Source organism: Mastigoproctus giganteus, chromosome 4 (assembly GCF_048544385.1).
Source record: "Mastigoproctus giganteus isolate SK-2022 chromosome 4, ASM4854438v1, whole genome shotgun sequence".
Lineage (NCBI taxonomy): Eukaryota > Metazoa > Arthropoda > Arachnida > Uropygi > Thelyphonidae > Mastigoproctus > Mastigoproctus giganteus.
This window is the reverse complement of record NC_143578.1, coordinates 106,374,584-106,390,009: the sequence shown is the minus strand read 5'-3', so window position 1 is coordinate 106,390,009 and position 15,426 is coordinate 106,374,584. Positions and strand designations below refer to the sequence as shown.

The following is a 15,426-nucleotide window of genomic DNA, read 5'->3' as shown; positions in this document are numbered from 1 at the left end:
GCTGCCAAGGCTTTTACAATTACCAGTGATCTGGGTCATTTATTCTGGTAGATAAATGAATCACTCATTCATTTACCTACCAGAATACTAGAGAGCCCTAACCACATACCCAACACTCTTGCTCTTTTTTTCATGAATGACTCTTGAAATTGCTCAGTCAATATTAGAGGTCCTCTAAGAGCCTCAGATGATAACTTGTTGATGGTCTCCTCTCATGTGAGACATCTGCGCTGTATGTAAACATCCGATCTCAGTGTGCCATTAGCTCGAATGTTCCGTTATTTCCATTAGCTCGAATGGTCCATTACAAGAATGTGAAATTGGATGATATGCAAGATTTATATTCTTTTTTTCTTTGGTTGATTGCTGTTTTTACATCTTCTGAGATCACATTGTTTGCTCAGGTCATGTCACTGAAATTATTCTTCTAGGAATGAAATCTTTAATTTCATATTGCACCTTAAAACCTTGTCCTTCATCTAAGCTTTTGCTTTCTAATAAAGGCACTAAGGCTGTTCAATATGAGAATGATGCATATCATAATTAGTTTGCAGTCAAATCTCCAGCTTCATTTTCTGCCTACACTGAAGTTTGCAATAGTGAAGCAGGTTATTAATCAATCCAAACTAGATTTTGAACAGGAGCTAAGAGTATAAAACTTGCTTCTTGTTCAAATGGTAGTTGAGCATTATGGTCCCTTGGCAAACCTATTGGCTGCAACTTTTGCCCATCCATCTTTCCACCTCTGTTAAAACCTGATGGTTCTGGTGCCTCCTCAGCTAAAGATAAAGCCAACTTACTAGTATCTTACTTTTCTTCTGCCTCTTGTATAAATAGCTTTAGCCACCTCCTACCATTCCCAGTACACTCCACTTAATGCCTCCTGTGGTCTTCTGTCAAAAGGATGTCAGAAGAATTTTGAACAGTGTTGATGTCAGGAAACTCCAGGTCTTGATGGCATTTCCCCACTTGTTTTCAAAACCTGTGCTCCTTAGCTTGGTCCTCTTCTCTGTTACCTTTTTACACTTTCTTATTCCACTGGTGTTTTACTTTCTGCTTGGAAATTTGCTCATATTCACCCAGTCCCTAAAAAGAGGTGATATATCTCTCCCATCCGATTAACACACTGTTGCACTTACATCTTCAACTCTTTCCAAAGAAATCCATCAACCCACCAGTTTTAACTAAATAGGAACCTTCTATCTGATTAGTGATGCCCAGTGTGGATTACGTCACTGTCAGTCATCTAGTGATATAATGGCTTCTGTGATCTTTTATGCCCAGCATGATCAAAAGCCATATTTCTGTTGCTTTTGATCATGCTGGGCATAAGTCTTTAAATAACTCCCATCTGAACTGTTTAAGCAAATTATGAACTGTTTTTTGCAAATGGCATCCACTTTTCTTTTCAACTGATCACTGCAGATGATGATAGATGGCCCCCTCTCTTTTAACCCTTTCTTGGGTTTCTAAGTTTCCTTGGCATAAGCACATCACAAATATTGCTTCCTCTGCATCCAAAAAACTGATTTTTCTTTTTTGCTCTTGGCATTACTTTTCTTCTAAACTACTCACTCTCTACAAATCCGAAATCTGCCCTATGGAATATTGTTCCCACAACCGGAGGCATTAACTATTAACTATTTCATTAACTATCTTGCAGTGTGGCAAGGTAGATAATGAAAGTTAATTAATCAGTTATTTCTTACAAAGTCTTTCTACTCACTGTCTCGTAGACATTTCACTTTCTGCTGTGTGCCTTTTCTGTTGAGAGCTGTTCTTCTGAGAGTCTGTCACATACATCTGTGAGAGCTGTTCTTCTGAACTGGCACCTTCAATTCCCCCTCTCTCTTCCAGGCCAGTCTGAACTTTCAACCAATGAGCACCATTCACTGGCTAACTTCAAAATCATAAGACCAACTTTTCTTATTTCCCATTTATCCCTTGTGCTTCTCTTTTCTGGAACAACCTTCATACAGTTGTATTTCCTAAAAATTATAATCTCAGAAGAATTAAGTCTAATGTCAACAAATATATATGGTACTAAGTACTATAGGTTCTAATACCTTATATGGTACTAAGTACTATAGGTCCTAATACCTTTTATATTTGGGGTTTTCATTAAAAGAAAAAATGTATACTCTAAAAAAAGTAGGAACTTTTCTAATCTCTTATTCCAAAATGAAAACTTATAACTTTGTTTTGTATTCCTTGTCTTGTACAAAATTAAGCAGAAAAATATGGCAGAGTTTCTTTTTCTAAAAGTGCCAACATTAATTTATTTATTTATTAAAATTGGATTAAAAAAAAAATCACAGTATAGTTTTCTAGAAAACTAGGACTATTCAACTCAGTGACAAAGTCTAGGACTATTCAACCCAAAGACAACTCAGTGGGACAAATAGAGAAACATAAATACCTTTTCTTGACATATACAAATTAAAAGGGGTGCAGTTTTTTTCTTTACTAATGAGTTGGTTTTGACTGCATAGATATTATTGGGTGTTACACAAGATAAAAAAAAAAAGAATTACAGAGATCCAAAAGCACACATGCCTGTGAATATGCTAGTCATGACTATCAACAGGATCAAATAAGGTTACAACTTTTTGTAACTTTCTGAGAAAAATTAGTAAATCTCTCTTTTTCTCTATAAATAGAAATGGATGCAATTGAATCTATTCATATTAGTGACACAAATACTCAGAAATAATCTAACTTCTACAATTCTGCATCTCTATTAGATTCCTTTTTAGAATGCAGTCATTATGGTATTCAGTAATTTTTTGCAGATGCTGAAAAAGTTTGAAAAACTGGAACTTGGCCAGAAGATCATCTGATTTTAGTTGAGTCATAAGAAGGTTGTAGTTTTATTAAATGAAGATTGCACAGGAAAACCAGTTCTTTTGTTAATAAATCACCACTGCTCAAGTCAACAAACTTATTAAATATTAAAGCAAGGCTTGATTGAGGAATTCTCAAGGAAATTCAGAATATGAGGACCAATACAAAAGTAACATCTCCTAATTTTTTGCTTTCAAATGTGGCACCATATATCATTTCACGTGCCACTGAGTGGTCACTAGAGGTCTCGTGAGTGCAGCACACGGATAGTTCAAAATGGTGAATGTTACAGATGTATCAAGCAAAGAGTGGTGATTGAATTTCTTACCAAGGAAGAAGTGATGCCTATCAAAATCCATACGCACCTCAAAAATGTTTATGGTGACAATACTGTAGATGTGAGTACAGTTAGACATTGGGTAAGACACTTTAAAAGTAGGGAAAGTGACATGTTGACAAGCCCCAAAGTGGCTGACCAGTAACGTCAGTGACAATAGTGGACTTTTTGGAGTGTGGCACCACAATCAACTCAGATCGATATGTTGAAAACCTGCATCCGTAGAGTTTGACCGGCCAAAAACCTTAATGAGGTTCTTCTCCATGACAGTGCACAACCCCACATCAGTCTATGCACGATGCAGGCCATTGCAAAACTGGGGTGCACCTCTCTCACCCTCTCTCATAGCCCAGATCTTTCACATTCCGACTATTACCTCTTTGGCCCTCTGAAGGATGCACTCCGTGGAACCCATTTTGTGGATGATGGCCAGTCAAACACAGTGTATGCGAAGCCCTCCGGAGGAAGAGTAAGGGCTTTTATGGGATTGGAATACAGCATCTGACTCAAAGATGGTGGTAGTGCATAGAAAATGGTGACTTTGTGGAAAAATAAGTGTATTTGTTATTGGTTGGGGATTAATTGATGTAAAAGGCATAGTTGTACGAATTAAATTTTCTGAGGAAAAAAATAGGAGGCATTACTTTTGTACCACTCCTCGTAACTTCACATCTGGTTAGACTTATCATGCAATAAAAAAACAAAGAAAGCATCCAATATTATTTCAACAACTTAATACGCTTAAAAGATTGTAGATACAGTTATTTCATTAGTTTGTGAGAGGCTTCAATGAGAATAGTGATTTACAAGCTAAACACTCTCAAGCTTGTTATCCAGAAAATTGAGTTATTGATGCTAAACTAAACTGTAAAAAGATGTCAAGAACACAAATGGGGATGAAAATCTTGAGGTTGACTCTTCCTATACTATGAATTTAATCTCAATTCAAAAAAGAAACCAGACAGTGGAAGTCAGTTTACTAGGGAAATCCAAGAGACTAGGAGGATCAGCAGGAAATTCTAAGTTGCATCAAGTTTTCTCTTATTAATAAACCTAATAATGGGTCTGGGAACGAGATTATAGGTGTGAAGATGTTGAATTCTTGAGCTCCTGCAAACAGATAAGTTTTCTTAGGTATTAAGTAAAAATAAATGCACAAGGCATAATACATTATGAATTTAAATTTACTAGTGAACATTCAATGAAACACACCATTCTTTGTTCATAATAGTAAATTGTAATGAATGGCATCCATTTAATTGTATCTCATATTGTAACTACCTTCACAATGAGTTACCATGTATTGCACTACCTCAAATAAGTAATGCTTCACCAATGGAAAAGACTATTGCTACTTATTCTTAGCTGATACCGCCACCCAGACTGCACCGTTTCAAGTCTTGTTGGCCTATCGTCTGTGGTTGGGCAGGTACTCTGGTGTTGCAATCATGCCGCCCCAGTTATGAAGTTGAACTCCTCCACAATATGAGAGATGCCAAAGGGTGTACGTAGTAATAATTACTAAGTAAAAATAAATGCACAAGGCATAATACATTATGAATTTAAATTTATTATTGAACTTTCACTGAAATTTCTGCAGTAAAATAAAATATCTTAAAAGTAAAATAAAAATATATATACGTATTTTCTGCAGTATGGCAAGATATCTATATTGCCATACTGCAGAAAATATGTTTTCTCTGATGTAAGTAATTGGCCTAATTCAGAGTAACTTCTCTTTATGCAGGATGAAGCCTCCATTCCTGTGCACAAGTGATTAAATAATGAGATTGCTTTTCCCAACAGGTTGATAGGCAAATGTGGATCAATAGTCTAGCCAACTAAAGGCCAGTTTCATATCAGTGGACTTCTCTTGTGAAGCTGGGTAAAGGAAAACATTTATAGTAAAAAAAAACTGACATTTGTTGGAAAGTTGAAGAACACTATTCACCAGGAAAGCAAGCCCTTGGATTTCTTTCATGGTTCAGACTGTATAGCTATTATGCAAGGCTTGTGAAAAGTAGTAAATAAATTGAACTGTAAGGCAGTTCATACTAAACATATCAAACTGAGCTGTAACACAGTTCACACTAGCCTAAACTATTCTAACCCACTAAATGGCATTAAAATACCTACAGTATTCTAGTTGATGACTTGTATACTGGTTGAGTATCCCAACTTGAAAAACAAGAAGTAACTTTCCAGTTACCCTGTATGTGGTCAACCCGTTAGCTTGCATGTGTTAGCATCTTGAAGCCAAAATTTTCTTTTCTTTTTTTTATGAAAACCCCAAACACAAGAGGTATTAGAACCTATAGTACTCAATGCAGTGCATGGGTGGGAGTTTGAGAAGATGAAAGAAGATATTTGTTGACATTACACTTGAACTTCTGTAGATTGTAATTGTCAGGAAATACGTATGAAGGAAGGTTGTTCCAGAAAACGGAAGTTGAATGAATAAATGAGGAAGAAGAAAAGTTGGTTCTGTGAGTCTGAAGTTGGACAGTAAAAGGATGATGACTGGTTGCGGAATATGTTCGGACTGCTTTGAAAGAGCGAGTGAGAATTACAGAAGCCAATTCAGAAGAACACTGCCAATGGCAGCATCTATAGAAAAGGCAGTCAGCAGAAACTGAATGTCCATGATACAGAGAGTGGAGACACTGTGTTAGGGATGAGTCATTAATTAACCTAACTGCCCTCTTTTGAATGGAATCTAGAAGTCTTTGAGAGGTTATCGGGGCACTGCTGTAGATGTGGGAACAATATTCCGTGGTAGGGCAGATTTGTAATTTGTGCAGAGTGTGAACAGCTATTTGGAGGAAAAGTGATGCCAAGAGAGATTAGAAGTCAGGGTAATTCCCAATAGAGATATATGATCTTGCTTAGAAATCTGAGTGTCATCAAAGATAAGATGGGACTGAGTTTTAGAAGGATTGAAATCAACTTAGTTCTCTTTGCCCTACTGGAAAATTACCTGGCGATCTGCATTTAAGGAATTGGTAGTGGATATTTGAGAAGTTGAAGCTGTTTGAGCATGGTAAGGTTTCTCAAACTGAAAGGTAGAATGCAATGTGCTATCATATTTTTTAGAATTTCTAGTCAATGGAAGAAGGTCATTAATTAACAAGAGAAAAAGAGTGGGAGAAAGAACTGAACCTTGGGGAACACCAGCATTAGTGGAGAGGTTAGAAGAACTGAGAGCCATCTCCCCCAGTAAGCAGTCAGAGAGAAAACTGGATACCCAATTCCAAAAAAAAAAAAAAAAAAAAAAAAAAGTTGCCGAATTACAAAATAAAAACTGGGTACCCAATTACAAAAAAACAGTTAGCAACTATAAGATGGAAGCTTATTTAGAAGACCTCTATGCCAGACATGATCAAAAGCCTTTGAAATGTTAAGAGCAGCTGCTTGAGTTTCGCCAAACTTTTCAGTTGAATTTGTCCATAGGTGGGTAACATGAGCAAAGTATCACCAGTAGACTGACACTGACAGAATCCATGCCGGCAATCATTGATCGGATGGAAGGTTTCTATACTGTTTAAGAGTTGGCAGTTAATTGATTTCTCCATTAATATCCTAATCATACAGCCAATACGCTTGATCTTTTTCTCACAAACAACCCTTCTAAGTACACGGTTGAAGTGAGAGGTCCTTTAGGCACTTCAGATCACAACTTGGTGATTGTCTCTTCTCCAATGGAACCTTTATCTCATGGTTATTCCCAACCATGTGTTGTTTGGCATTACAAGAATGCAAAATGGGATGACCTGCGAGACTTCTTTTCCTTGGTCAGATTACTGTTTCAAAACTTCTGATGTCAACGTTTGCACAGATCATGTCAGTGAAATTATTCTTGCAGGAATGGAATCCCTTATCCCACACTCCACTTTAAAATCTCGCCCTTTATCTAAACCTTGGTTTTCCAATAAATGTGCTAAGGCTGTTCAAGAGAAGAATGTTGCATATCGTAATTGGCTTGTTTCTAATTCTTCAGTTTCATTTTCTGCCGACACCAAAGCTCGCAACAGTTGTAAAGCAGTTATTAATCAGTCCAAACTAGAGTTTGAACAGGCTAAGAGTAGAAAACTTGCTTCGTGCCCTAATGGTAGCCGAGCATTCTGGTCTCTTGCCAAAGCTATTGGCCGCAACTTTTGCTCATCTTTGCTCCCACCTCTGTCCAAACCAGATGGTTCTGTTGCCACTTCAGCCAAGGATAAAGCTGACCTGCTAGCATCCCATTTTTCTTCCAGCTCATGTATTAATGATCTTGGTAAAACACCTCCCACCATTCCCAAACGCTCCATTCAATGCCTCCCATGGTCTTCCGTCAAAAGGATATCAGAAGGATTTTGATGAATCTTGATGCTAAGAAAGCTCCAGGTCCTGATGGTATTTCTCCACTTGTTCTCAAAACCTGTGCTCCTGAACTTACTCCTATTCTTTGCCGCCTTTTTTCACTTTCTTATTCCAAAGGTGTTTTTCCTTCTGCTTGGAAATTTGCTCATATCCAGCCAGTTCCTAAAAAGGGTGACAAATCCCTCCCATCCAGTTATCGTCCCATTGCAATTACTTCTATTCTTTCTAAAGTAATGGAGAAATCAATTAACTGCCAACTCCTAAACTACCTAGAAACCTTCCGTCTGATCAACGATCACCAGTATGGATTCCGTCAGTGTCGATCCACTGGAGATATTCTGGCTTATGTTACCCATTTATGGACTAATTCAATGGAAAGGTTCGGTGAAACACAAGTAGTTGCTCTTGACATCTCAAAGGCTTTTGATTGTGTTTGGCATAAAGGTCTTCTAAACAAGCTTCCATCTTATGGTTTGCCAACTGTTTTTAGTAATTGGTTATCCAGTTTTCTCTCTGATCGCTCACTGAGGGTGATGGTAGATGGCTGTCTGTCTTCTAACTTCTCCACTAATGCCGGTGTCCCCCAAGGTTCTTTCCCCCACTCTTTTCCTCTTGTATATCAATGACCTTCTTCCATTGACTGGAAATCCTATCCATAGTTTTGCCGATGATAGCACATTGCATTCAACTTTCCATTTTGAGAAACCTTGTCCTGCTGAATCAGCTTCAACTTCTCGAAAATCTGCTACCAATTGCTTAAATGCCGATCTTCAGGTAATTCTCCAGTGGGGCAAAGACAACTTAGTTGATTTCAACCCTTCTAAAACTCAGTCGTCTTATATCTCGCAAAAAGGATTCTTCTACTCCTATGCTTATCTTTAGTGACACTCCGATTTCTAGGCAAAATGATATATGTCTTTTGGGGATTACCCTGACTTCTAATCTCTCTTGGCACAAGCACATTACAAATATTGCTTCCTCTGCATCTAAAAAACTTGGTTTTCTCTTTGGCTCTCGGCGTTACTTTTCTTCCAAACAGCTGCTCACTCTGTATAAATCGCAAATCCGCCCTGCCATGGAATATTGTTCCCACATCTGGGGTGGTGCCCCCAAAATGTCTCTCAGGTTTCTTGATTCCATTTAGAAGAGGGCAGTTAGGTTAATTAATGATTCATCTCTAACAGAGTCTCTCCACTCGCTTTCTCATAGACGCACTGTTTCTGCTGCATGCCTCTTCTACAGATACTTCCATGGGCACTGTTCTTCTGAATTGGCTTCTATAATTCCTGCTCTCTCTTTCAAAACAGTCCGAACACGTGCCGCCACCAGTCAACATCCATTTACTGTCCAACTTCAAACCCACAGAACCAACTTTTCATCTTCTTCATTTATTCATTCAACTGCTGTTTTCTGGAACAACCTTCCTTCATACGTATTTCCAGAAAATTACAGTCTACAGAAGTTCAAGTCCAATGTCAACAAATATCTTCTTTCGTCTTCTTAACCTCAAACCCAAGCACGGTACTAAGTACTATAGGTTCTAATACCTCTCGTGTTTGGGGTTCACATAAAAAAAAAAAAAAAATTAGAAAGAACAGAAATAATTGCAATGGGATGATAACTGGACGGGAGGGATTTGTCACCTGTTTTAGGAACTGGCTAGATATTAGCAAATTTCCAAGCAGAAGGAAAAACACCCATGGAATAAAAAAGTGAAAAAATACGACACAGAACAGGAGTAAGTTCAGGAGCACAGGTTTTGAGAACAAGTGGAGAAATACCATCAGGATCTGGAGCTTTCTTAGATTCAATATTTGTCAAAATCCTTCTGACTTCCTTTTGATAGATGACCATAGGAAGACCATGAATGGAGTGTACTGGAAAAGGTGGAAAGTGGTTTACAAAGATCATTAATACATGAGTTGGAAGAAAAATAGGATACTAGCAGATCAGCTTTATCCTTGGCTTAAGTGGCAATAGAACCATCTGATTCTGACAGAGGTGGGAACACAGATGGGCAAAAGTTGCAGCCAATAGCTTTGGCAAGAGACCAGAATGCTCAACTACTATTTGGACTAGAAGCAAGTTTTCTACTCTTAGCCTGTTCAAAATCTAGCTTGGGCTGATTAATAACTGCTTTGCTACTTTTAAGAGAATGTGGTAGAGAGATTTTAAGCCAGAGAAGATCGAAAAGAGGAGATTCCAAATTACCAAGTCTCTGATAGGGAATATCAAAACTGACAAATGCACAAGTATCAACTTTGAAGCAAGAAGAGTCATACAGTGAGTAATTTGGAAAACTGAGATGAGCAGTGTTTGAATAAATAATTAATTGAGATTGTGTCAGAAAAAGTACATGGGGGTTTGGCAGACTGTAAGTGTAGATGGACATCGTTGATACCATGTATATTTGTGAAATGAATGAGAAAGTGTTTCCTCATTCATTTCAAAGATAATCATGTATCTATCTAATCTTGTAGTTAAAATATAAGAAATGCCATTGTCCACCTTATATAATCGGTAATTGATTAAATATGTATTATATTTTTTGTATTTATATTCATAAATACTTGCAATCTCTCACTATGTTGTATTTATGGGAAAATCAGTTTAATCTTGTATCATTTTGACTTGCTGCACATTATCTGGGAATTAAACCAGCCATAAGTGTGAGGACTGCCTCCCCCCCCCCCACACTCAATTGAATGTTATATTTATAACACAATATAAGCCACAGTATGTGTGGCTTATATTGTGTTATATAAATAAACTTATTTTTTTCATTATATTATTTTTTTGGCATTTTTCTCATTTCATCATAATTTTTAGTTATCAACAGGCACAAGCAGCTGTATTAAAAGGCATATCCCAAATGAAACAGTTAGGTATCCCAACAAAGCGACCAGAAGATTATTTTGCTCAAATGGCAAAGTCTGATGTCCATATGCAGAAGGTAGTTTTTCACATTTATGTCTAATATGTCTTAACTCTCTAAGTACTTGGTGAATTTTTTTCTGAAAAAAAAAAAAAAAAAAAATACAATATTAGTGGTGACCAATACATTTTAAAATTTCTTCGTCACTGGTTTCACTTTTAATCTGCATCGCAATTTGAATTCAAGTATGTCCATAAGAAAATCAAATCTTACAAAAAAGTAGGATGTATAGTGTACAAAATACTGTATATACAGGCAGTTTTCGCTTTACGAGGTTTTTTCCCCAAGTATCAACAAAAATCGAAAATATGAACATTAATTACAAAAAATCAGTGTTAAACATTCATAAATACCGCATTCTAAACCACATACGTAGCTATGCAATACAGTGTACCCCGCTTTACAATATTAATCAGTTTCAGAGACACCATCTTATCGTTAAAATATCATAATGTGAACCCAATAACATTGTTTTTTGGTAATTCATTTCAAGATCTTGGAAGTTGAAATTTTCGCTGTATAACTAAGCTATTTATCTCTCTAAAACGTAATTTTTAAGGTCACGAGTGGGACTTTAAGGCCATATAAAAGGTCGTGATCATGGTTTGTAAATTGTATTAGTTATCAATTCAAATCATTGTTTGTTTTTGGGTTTTTTTTTTTTTTTTTAGGAACATTAGCAACTAAGGCCATATTGCTCTGTGGATATGCGGTGGTCATTCCCTGACCTTTCCATATTTGATAGTCACGGGCTCGAACCCCGGTCTAATCAAGAAGCATGTGCTACGCACTGCTGCTCCTGCCCACCTGGCTACGGAGGTGCCTTCAAATCATTAAAATGCACTACACTTTCATCGTTATCATATGTTCCGTTATAAGAACCAATTTTAAACACCTTTGTGATATTTTTCTAAAGCACATTTCTGGAGGTCACGACCATAAAACAATAAAAATTTGCACTTTCCGGTTTATTGGGCTTTTCTGTTACTGCAAGCAATTATAAACAGGTAGTAAACTCGATCTTCTTGCATTTGTGAAAATACCAATAGCTGACATTGTGTGGTTTTTTAAGTTATTATGGTGAAATGTGTTTCCCCTTTACTGAAATCTTCAATCGTATAAAATAAATATATACATATTCAGAATATTCTCTTCATTCCTTTTTTTTTTTTAAGCTTCGTAAACTTGTTACTCCATTCGAATTGTGTTAGTCGCAATTTGTGTGTGCCGTTAAAAAATGCTTATGCATGCAATCGTGAAATTTATAATTAAAAGAAAAGCTTATCTTGGAAACAAACCTCTTGAAACATTTCTGAAGAATGCTCTTGTGCAACAAACCAACGAGTGCTGAGCCAATAATGAGTAATCAACGCATGTGCATTTAGTCGATGATGATGAAGAATAAACATTCTTTAACATTTGTAAGTCGTAAATAATTTCTCTATTATTATAATTTGCTTGATTTTACAGGCTACGTTTGCATTTCTTTCGATAAATCAATCATTGTTTAAACATAAATTAATTTCATTGTTGAGAGCATAACCCCTGTTTTTAACCTTATGTCTATGGAACATAAATTGCCGCTTTATGAGCGCACGCTAGGAACGAATTAACTCGTAAAGTCGAGAACTACCTGTACTTGTTGATCTGATGTTTTTCAATGGTTAGCTTTATTAATTTAATTTTAAAATGATCAAATAATTATCTTTATTTAAATTCTTTTTCTTCTCGAAATGATATATTGGATTGTTTATAGAATGTGCTGCATGACTGCTTGTGGAATTGTTGTTGAGCCAACAGAGATGGCATTTATTGTTGGTACTCAGTAGCATTGTGACAATAATTTTAAAAAAATATACAGGCTGACCTCAATTAATGCAATTAATTCATCCCGCGAGTGCTTAACGCAAAACGGAAACACGTTAATCGAATCAATAGGGAAAATTCTAATTGGTCCTTGATCTTCAGGAATGTCCATAAAGGATTTTAAAAATACCTTTTAAATAACTTTTTAACATGTATACCATGTAAAAGATAATGAAAATAATTATGGAATTAAATGTTTATTGCATAAAACAGTGGTTCCCAAACTGTGCGCCGCGTAATATTTTACATTTTTGAGGGAAACACAGCTATACTCGACATTGGTTGGACAACGCACAAACTACTAGCTCGAGGTAGTTCACAGTTTCAGCATTTCTTATTAAGTTGTTTGGACCTAACTACTTAATAAACGGAACTGTTATAGAACTTTTGGTCTAGGTGCACCATGAAAAAGTTACTGAGACTCTTAAGGGCGTAGTGAAAGTTTGGGAACCCCTGACAAAATACACAGTGGAGAAACAATTTGTTTCGAAAATATTTGAGCAGAGTCGCTTGAACAGTGTTGACTTTCTCTTTTCATCAATCAATGTCCTATAGTCCATAACAACCTTCTCTGGGCCCTGGCGAAATAAATATTGCAGAGAACCTCAAACCTTTTGTTTGAGGTTCTCTGCAGTACGAAAGATTTCATCTAGGTCTTTTACCGTTATCTCCTTCGCAGTAACATTTTCATCTGGCTCATTTAAAAATTAGAATTTTTAAATGCGAGTCTGCATTGATTTTATTAGCAGTTGACAAACAGTTAACACATCTACCGATGGTTGATGGAACACACTGAGGTGGGCAGCAGGCAAATGTTTGTTTATTGCCCGTCCAACGTGCCATAAGCTTAATGCGTGATTTCTATCTTTTTCGACTATCACATAAAAAAAAAAAATCGCATTAACTGGAAATTTGCATTGTTAAAGCAAAAAGTGGTATAATTTTTTTAAATAGCGGTAACTGAAAAACGTGCTATTCGAACTCTGGTTATGCGAGGCTTGGTTGTATCACATTGTCATAATTGTATCCTTATATTACTAAAATAATGGACGGCATCAAAAATTGCATACTTTTAAATTGTTTCTAGTTTCCATTTGAAAAAAACTGAATGGGATACAACGTGTGTATGTGTGTGCGTGCGTACACACACATGCACACTCACTTAGGAGTTGATAGTTATCTGTTTACAGGGCTGACACAAGGCTTGTATTTAGGGTGCAGTGCTCACAAGTATCTCAACCATAGGATTGTAACTGTCTCATAATTAGTTTCACATAAAAGTTTATTAATGCATAGTTATGGTGTCTGTTCAAACACTTAGCAACAGTCATCATTTGTATTAGAAATCGTAATACATTGATGTTTAATGTTTTGTTATAACCCCAGAACTCCATCTCGTACACACCGTAATGAATCTTCAAGATGTTTTCTTTTTTATATTCTGCAGTGCATTTTTGTATTTATAAGTTGTTAATCCAAAATATGTTAATGATTAACAAATGTAGTTTTACCTTTTATAACCTTCTGGGCAGTGATGTCACTTTAGTTTGTTTGCAACTGGTTCTCTGCAGTTGATATCACTAATAAAAAAATTACAAGACTGCTTCCATTCATTTGCTGATTACAGATGTCAGTGACTCCTTTTAAAATGTGCATGCCACCATCTGTGACCTTTGTATCAATAGTGTGTGGTATACTTTTCCTCAATTTTTCATGATTCCGCATAGCTGAGTTTTCTCATGACTTGAAAAGGAACTCTGTCACCAACTGTTTCCAGAAACAGACATCACTTTGACTGTTCATAACTTCAGAACTGCAATAGACAAATTTTTATTTGAGCATGTTTGTCTTAATATCTATCCTAGCAATATATAAAACTTCATGACACTAACTCATTACAAAAAAATTTGTTGCCCAAAGGCATCATCCTATTTTAAAATGAAATTGTTACAAGAAAAGATTTACTCTTTCCTAAAGAGTAAATGTTTAATTAAAAATTATTATTAAAATATGCTTTAAATTAAACTGCATTTTAAATACAGAGTACACTACCAAAAACAAATTTTAAGTGTTACTAAATTAAGCTATATACATTCTTAAATATGCAGGAAGGTACCACAAAATTTGTGATAGTTGTGCAGTTTCTGAATAAGAAAATGTTTATTATTTGGTGGAAACAATTCCTTGCTGATAAGTTAATACAGTTGCCAAATAGCATCTTTTGGAAAGTCTTAAGTTAGATGAGACCAGATGAACTTTAGTCATCCAACCATCTATCCCATCAGCATTGAGCCTGCTCAAGCCATTCAAGGCCTTGTACGCCTCAATCAGATCACTTTGCAGGTGCCACAACTTAGAGAATTTAAGCTGTTCCTGGTAAGAGAACTCCCTTTGTTCCTCTCACCAATCTTGTTGCCCTTCTCTGTACTCGCTCTAGCAACTCTACATCCTTCTTAAAATGAAACCTCCAGACCTGTATAGGTGCCTCCGTAGCCAGGTGGGAAGGAGCAGCAGTGCGTAGCACACGCTTCTTGATTAGACCGGGGTTCGAGCCCGTCACCACCAGATACGATACGGAGGATGCAGAAAGGTCAGGGAATGACCACCGCATATCTCGGAGCAATATGGCCTTAGTTGCTAATGCTTCTAAAAAAAAAAAAAACAAAAAAACCAGACCTGTATGGTGTGGCCTGACCATTGCCTTATACAACGGTATAATCACCACCTTGTCTCTGCTAGCAAAATTTCTATATATCATTGATAAAACTCCATGACCTGCTCTGGCAGTCCATCTGTACTGCTCAGACAGCTTTATATCTGACTGCACAATTACCCTTCGGTCTCTTTCATTTTCTACCTTCCCGAGCATAGTACCATACTGTTGGTACGTTGCTCTTGGGTTACTGCTATCCATATACAGTACTTTGCATTTGTCAAGTTGCCACTTCTCAGCCCATCTACCTAACTTTTCTAGATCCTGTTGCAGTAGCATACTGTCTTTACTATCATTAACAACCCTGCAAAAATTTATATCATCTGCAAACTTGGACATTAAGCCTGATACACCTTCATCGATACCATTAAT

The 15,426-nt window shown here is 36.5% G+C and overlaps 1 protein-coding gene across 2 annotated transcripts in view; it reads left to right on the top strand.

Annotated features, from left to right (window-relative positions):
• LOC150086970 (putative rRNA-processing protein EBP2) overlaps positions 1 to 15,426 on the top strand; it is a 169,098-nt gene that overhangs the window by 42,703 nt on the left and 110,969 nt on the right. For both annotated transcript variants that reach the window (XM_090371714.1, XM_090371713.1), the window contains exon 4: positions 10,370 to 10,493. In XM_090371714.1, coding sequence (XP_090227840.1) covers positions 10,370 to 10,493 — 124 coding nt within the window. The remainder of the gene's footprint in view (positions 1 to 10,369; positions 10,494 to 15,426) is intronic.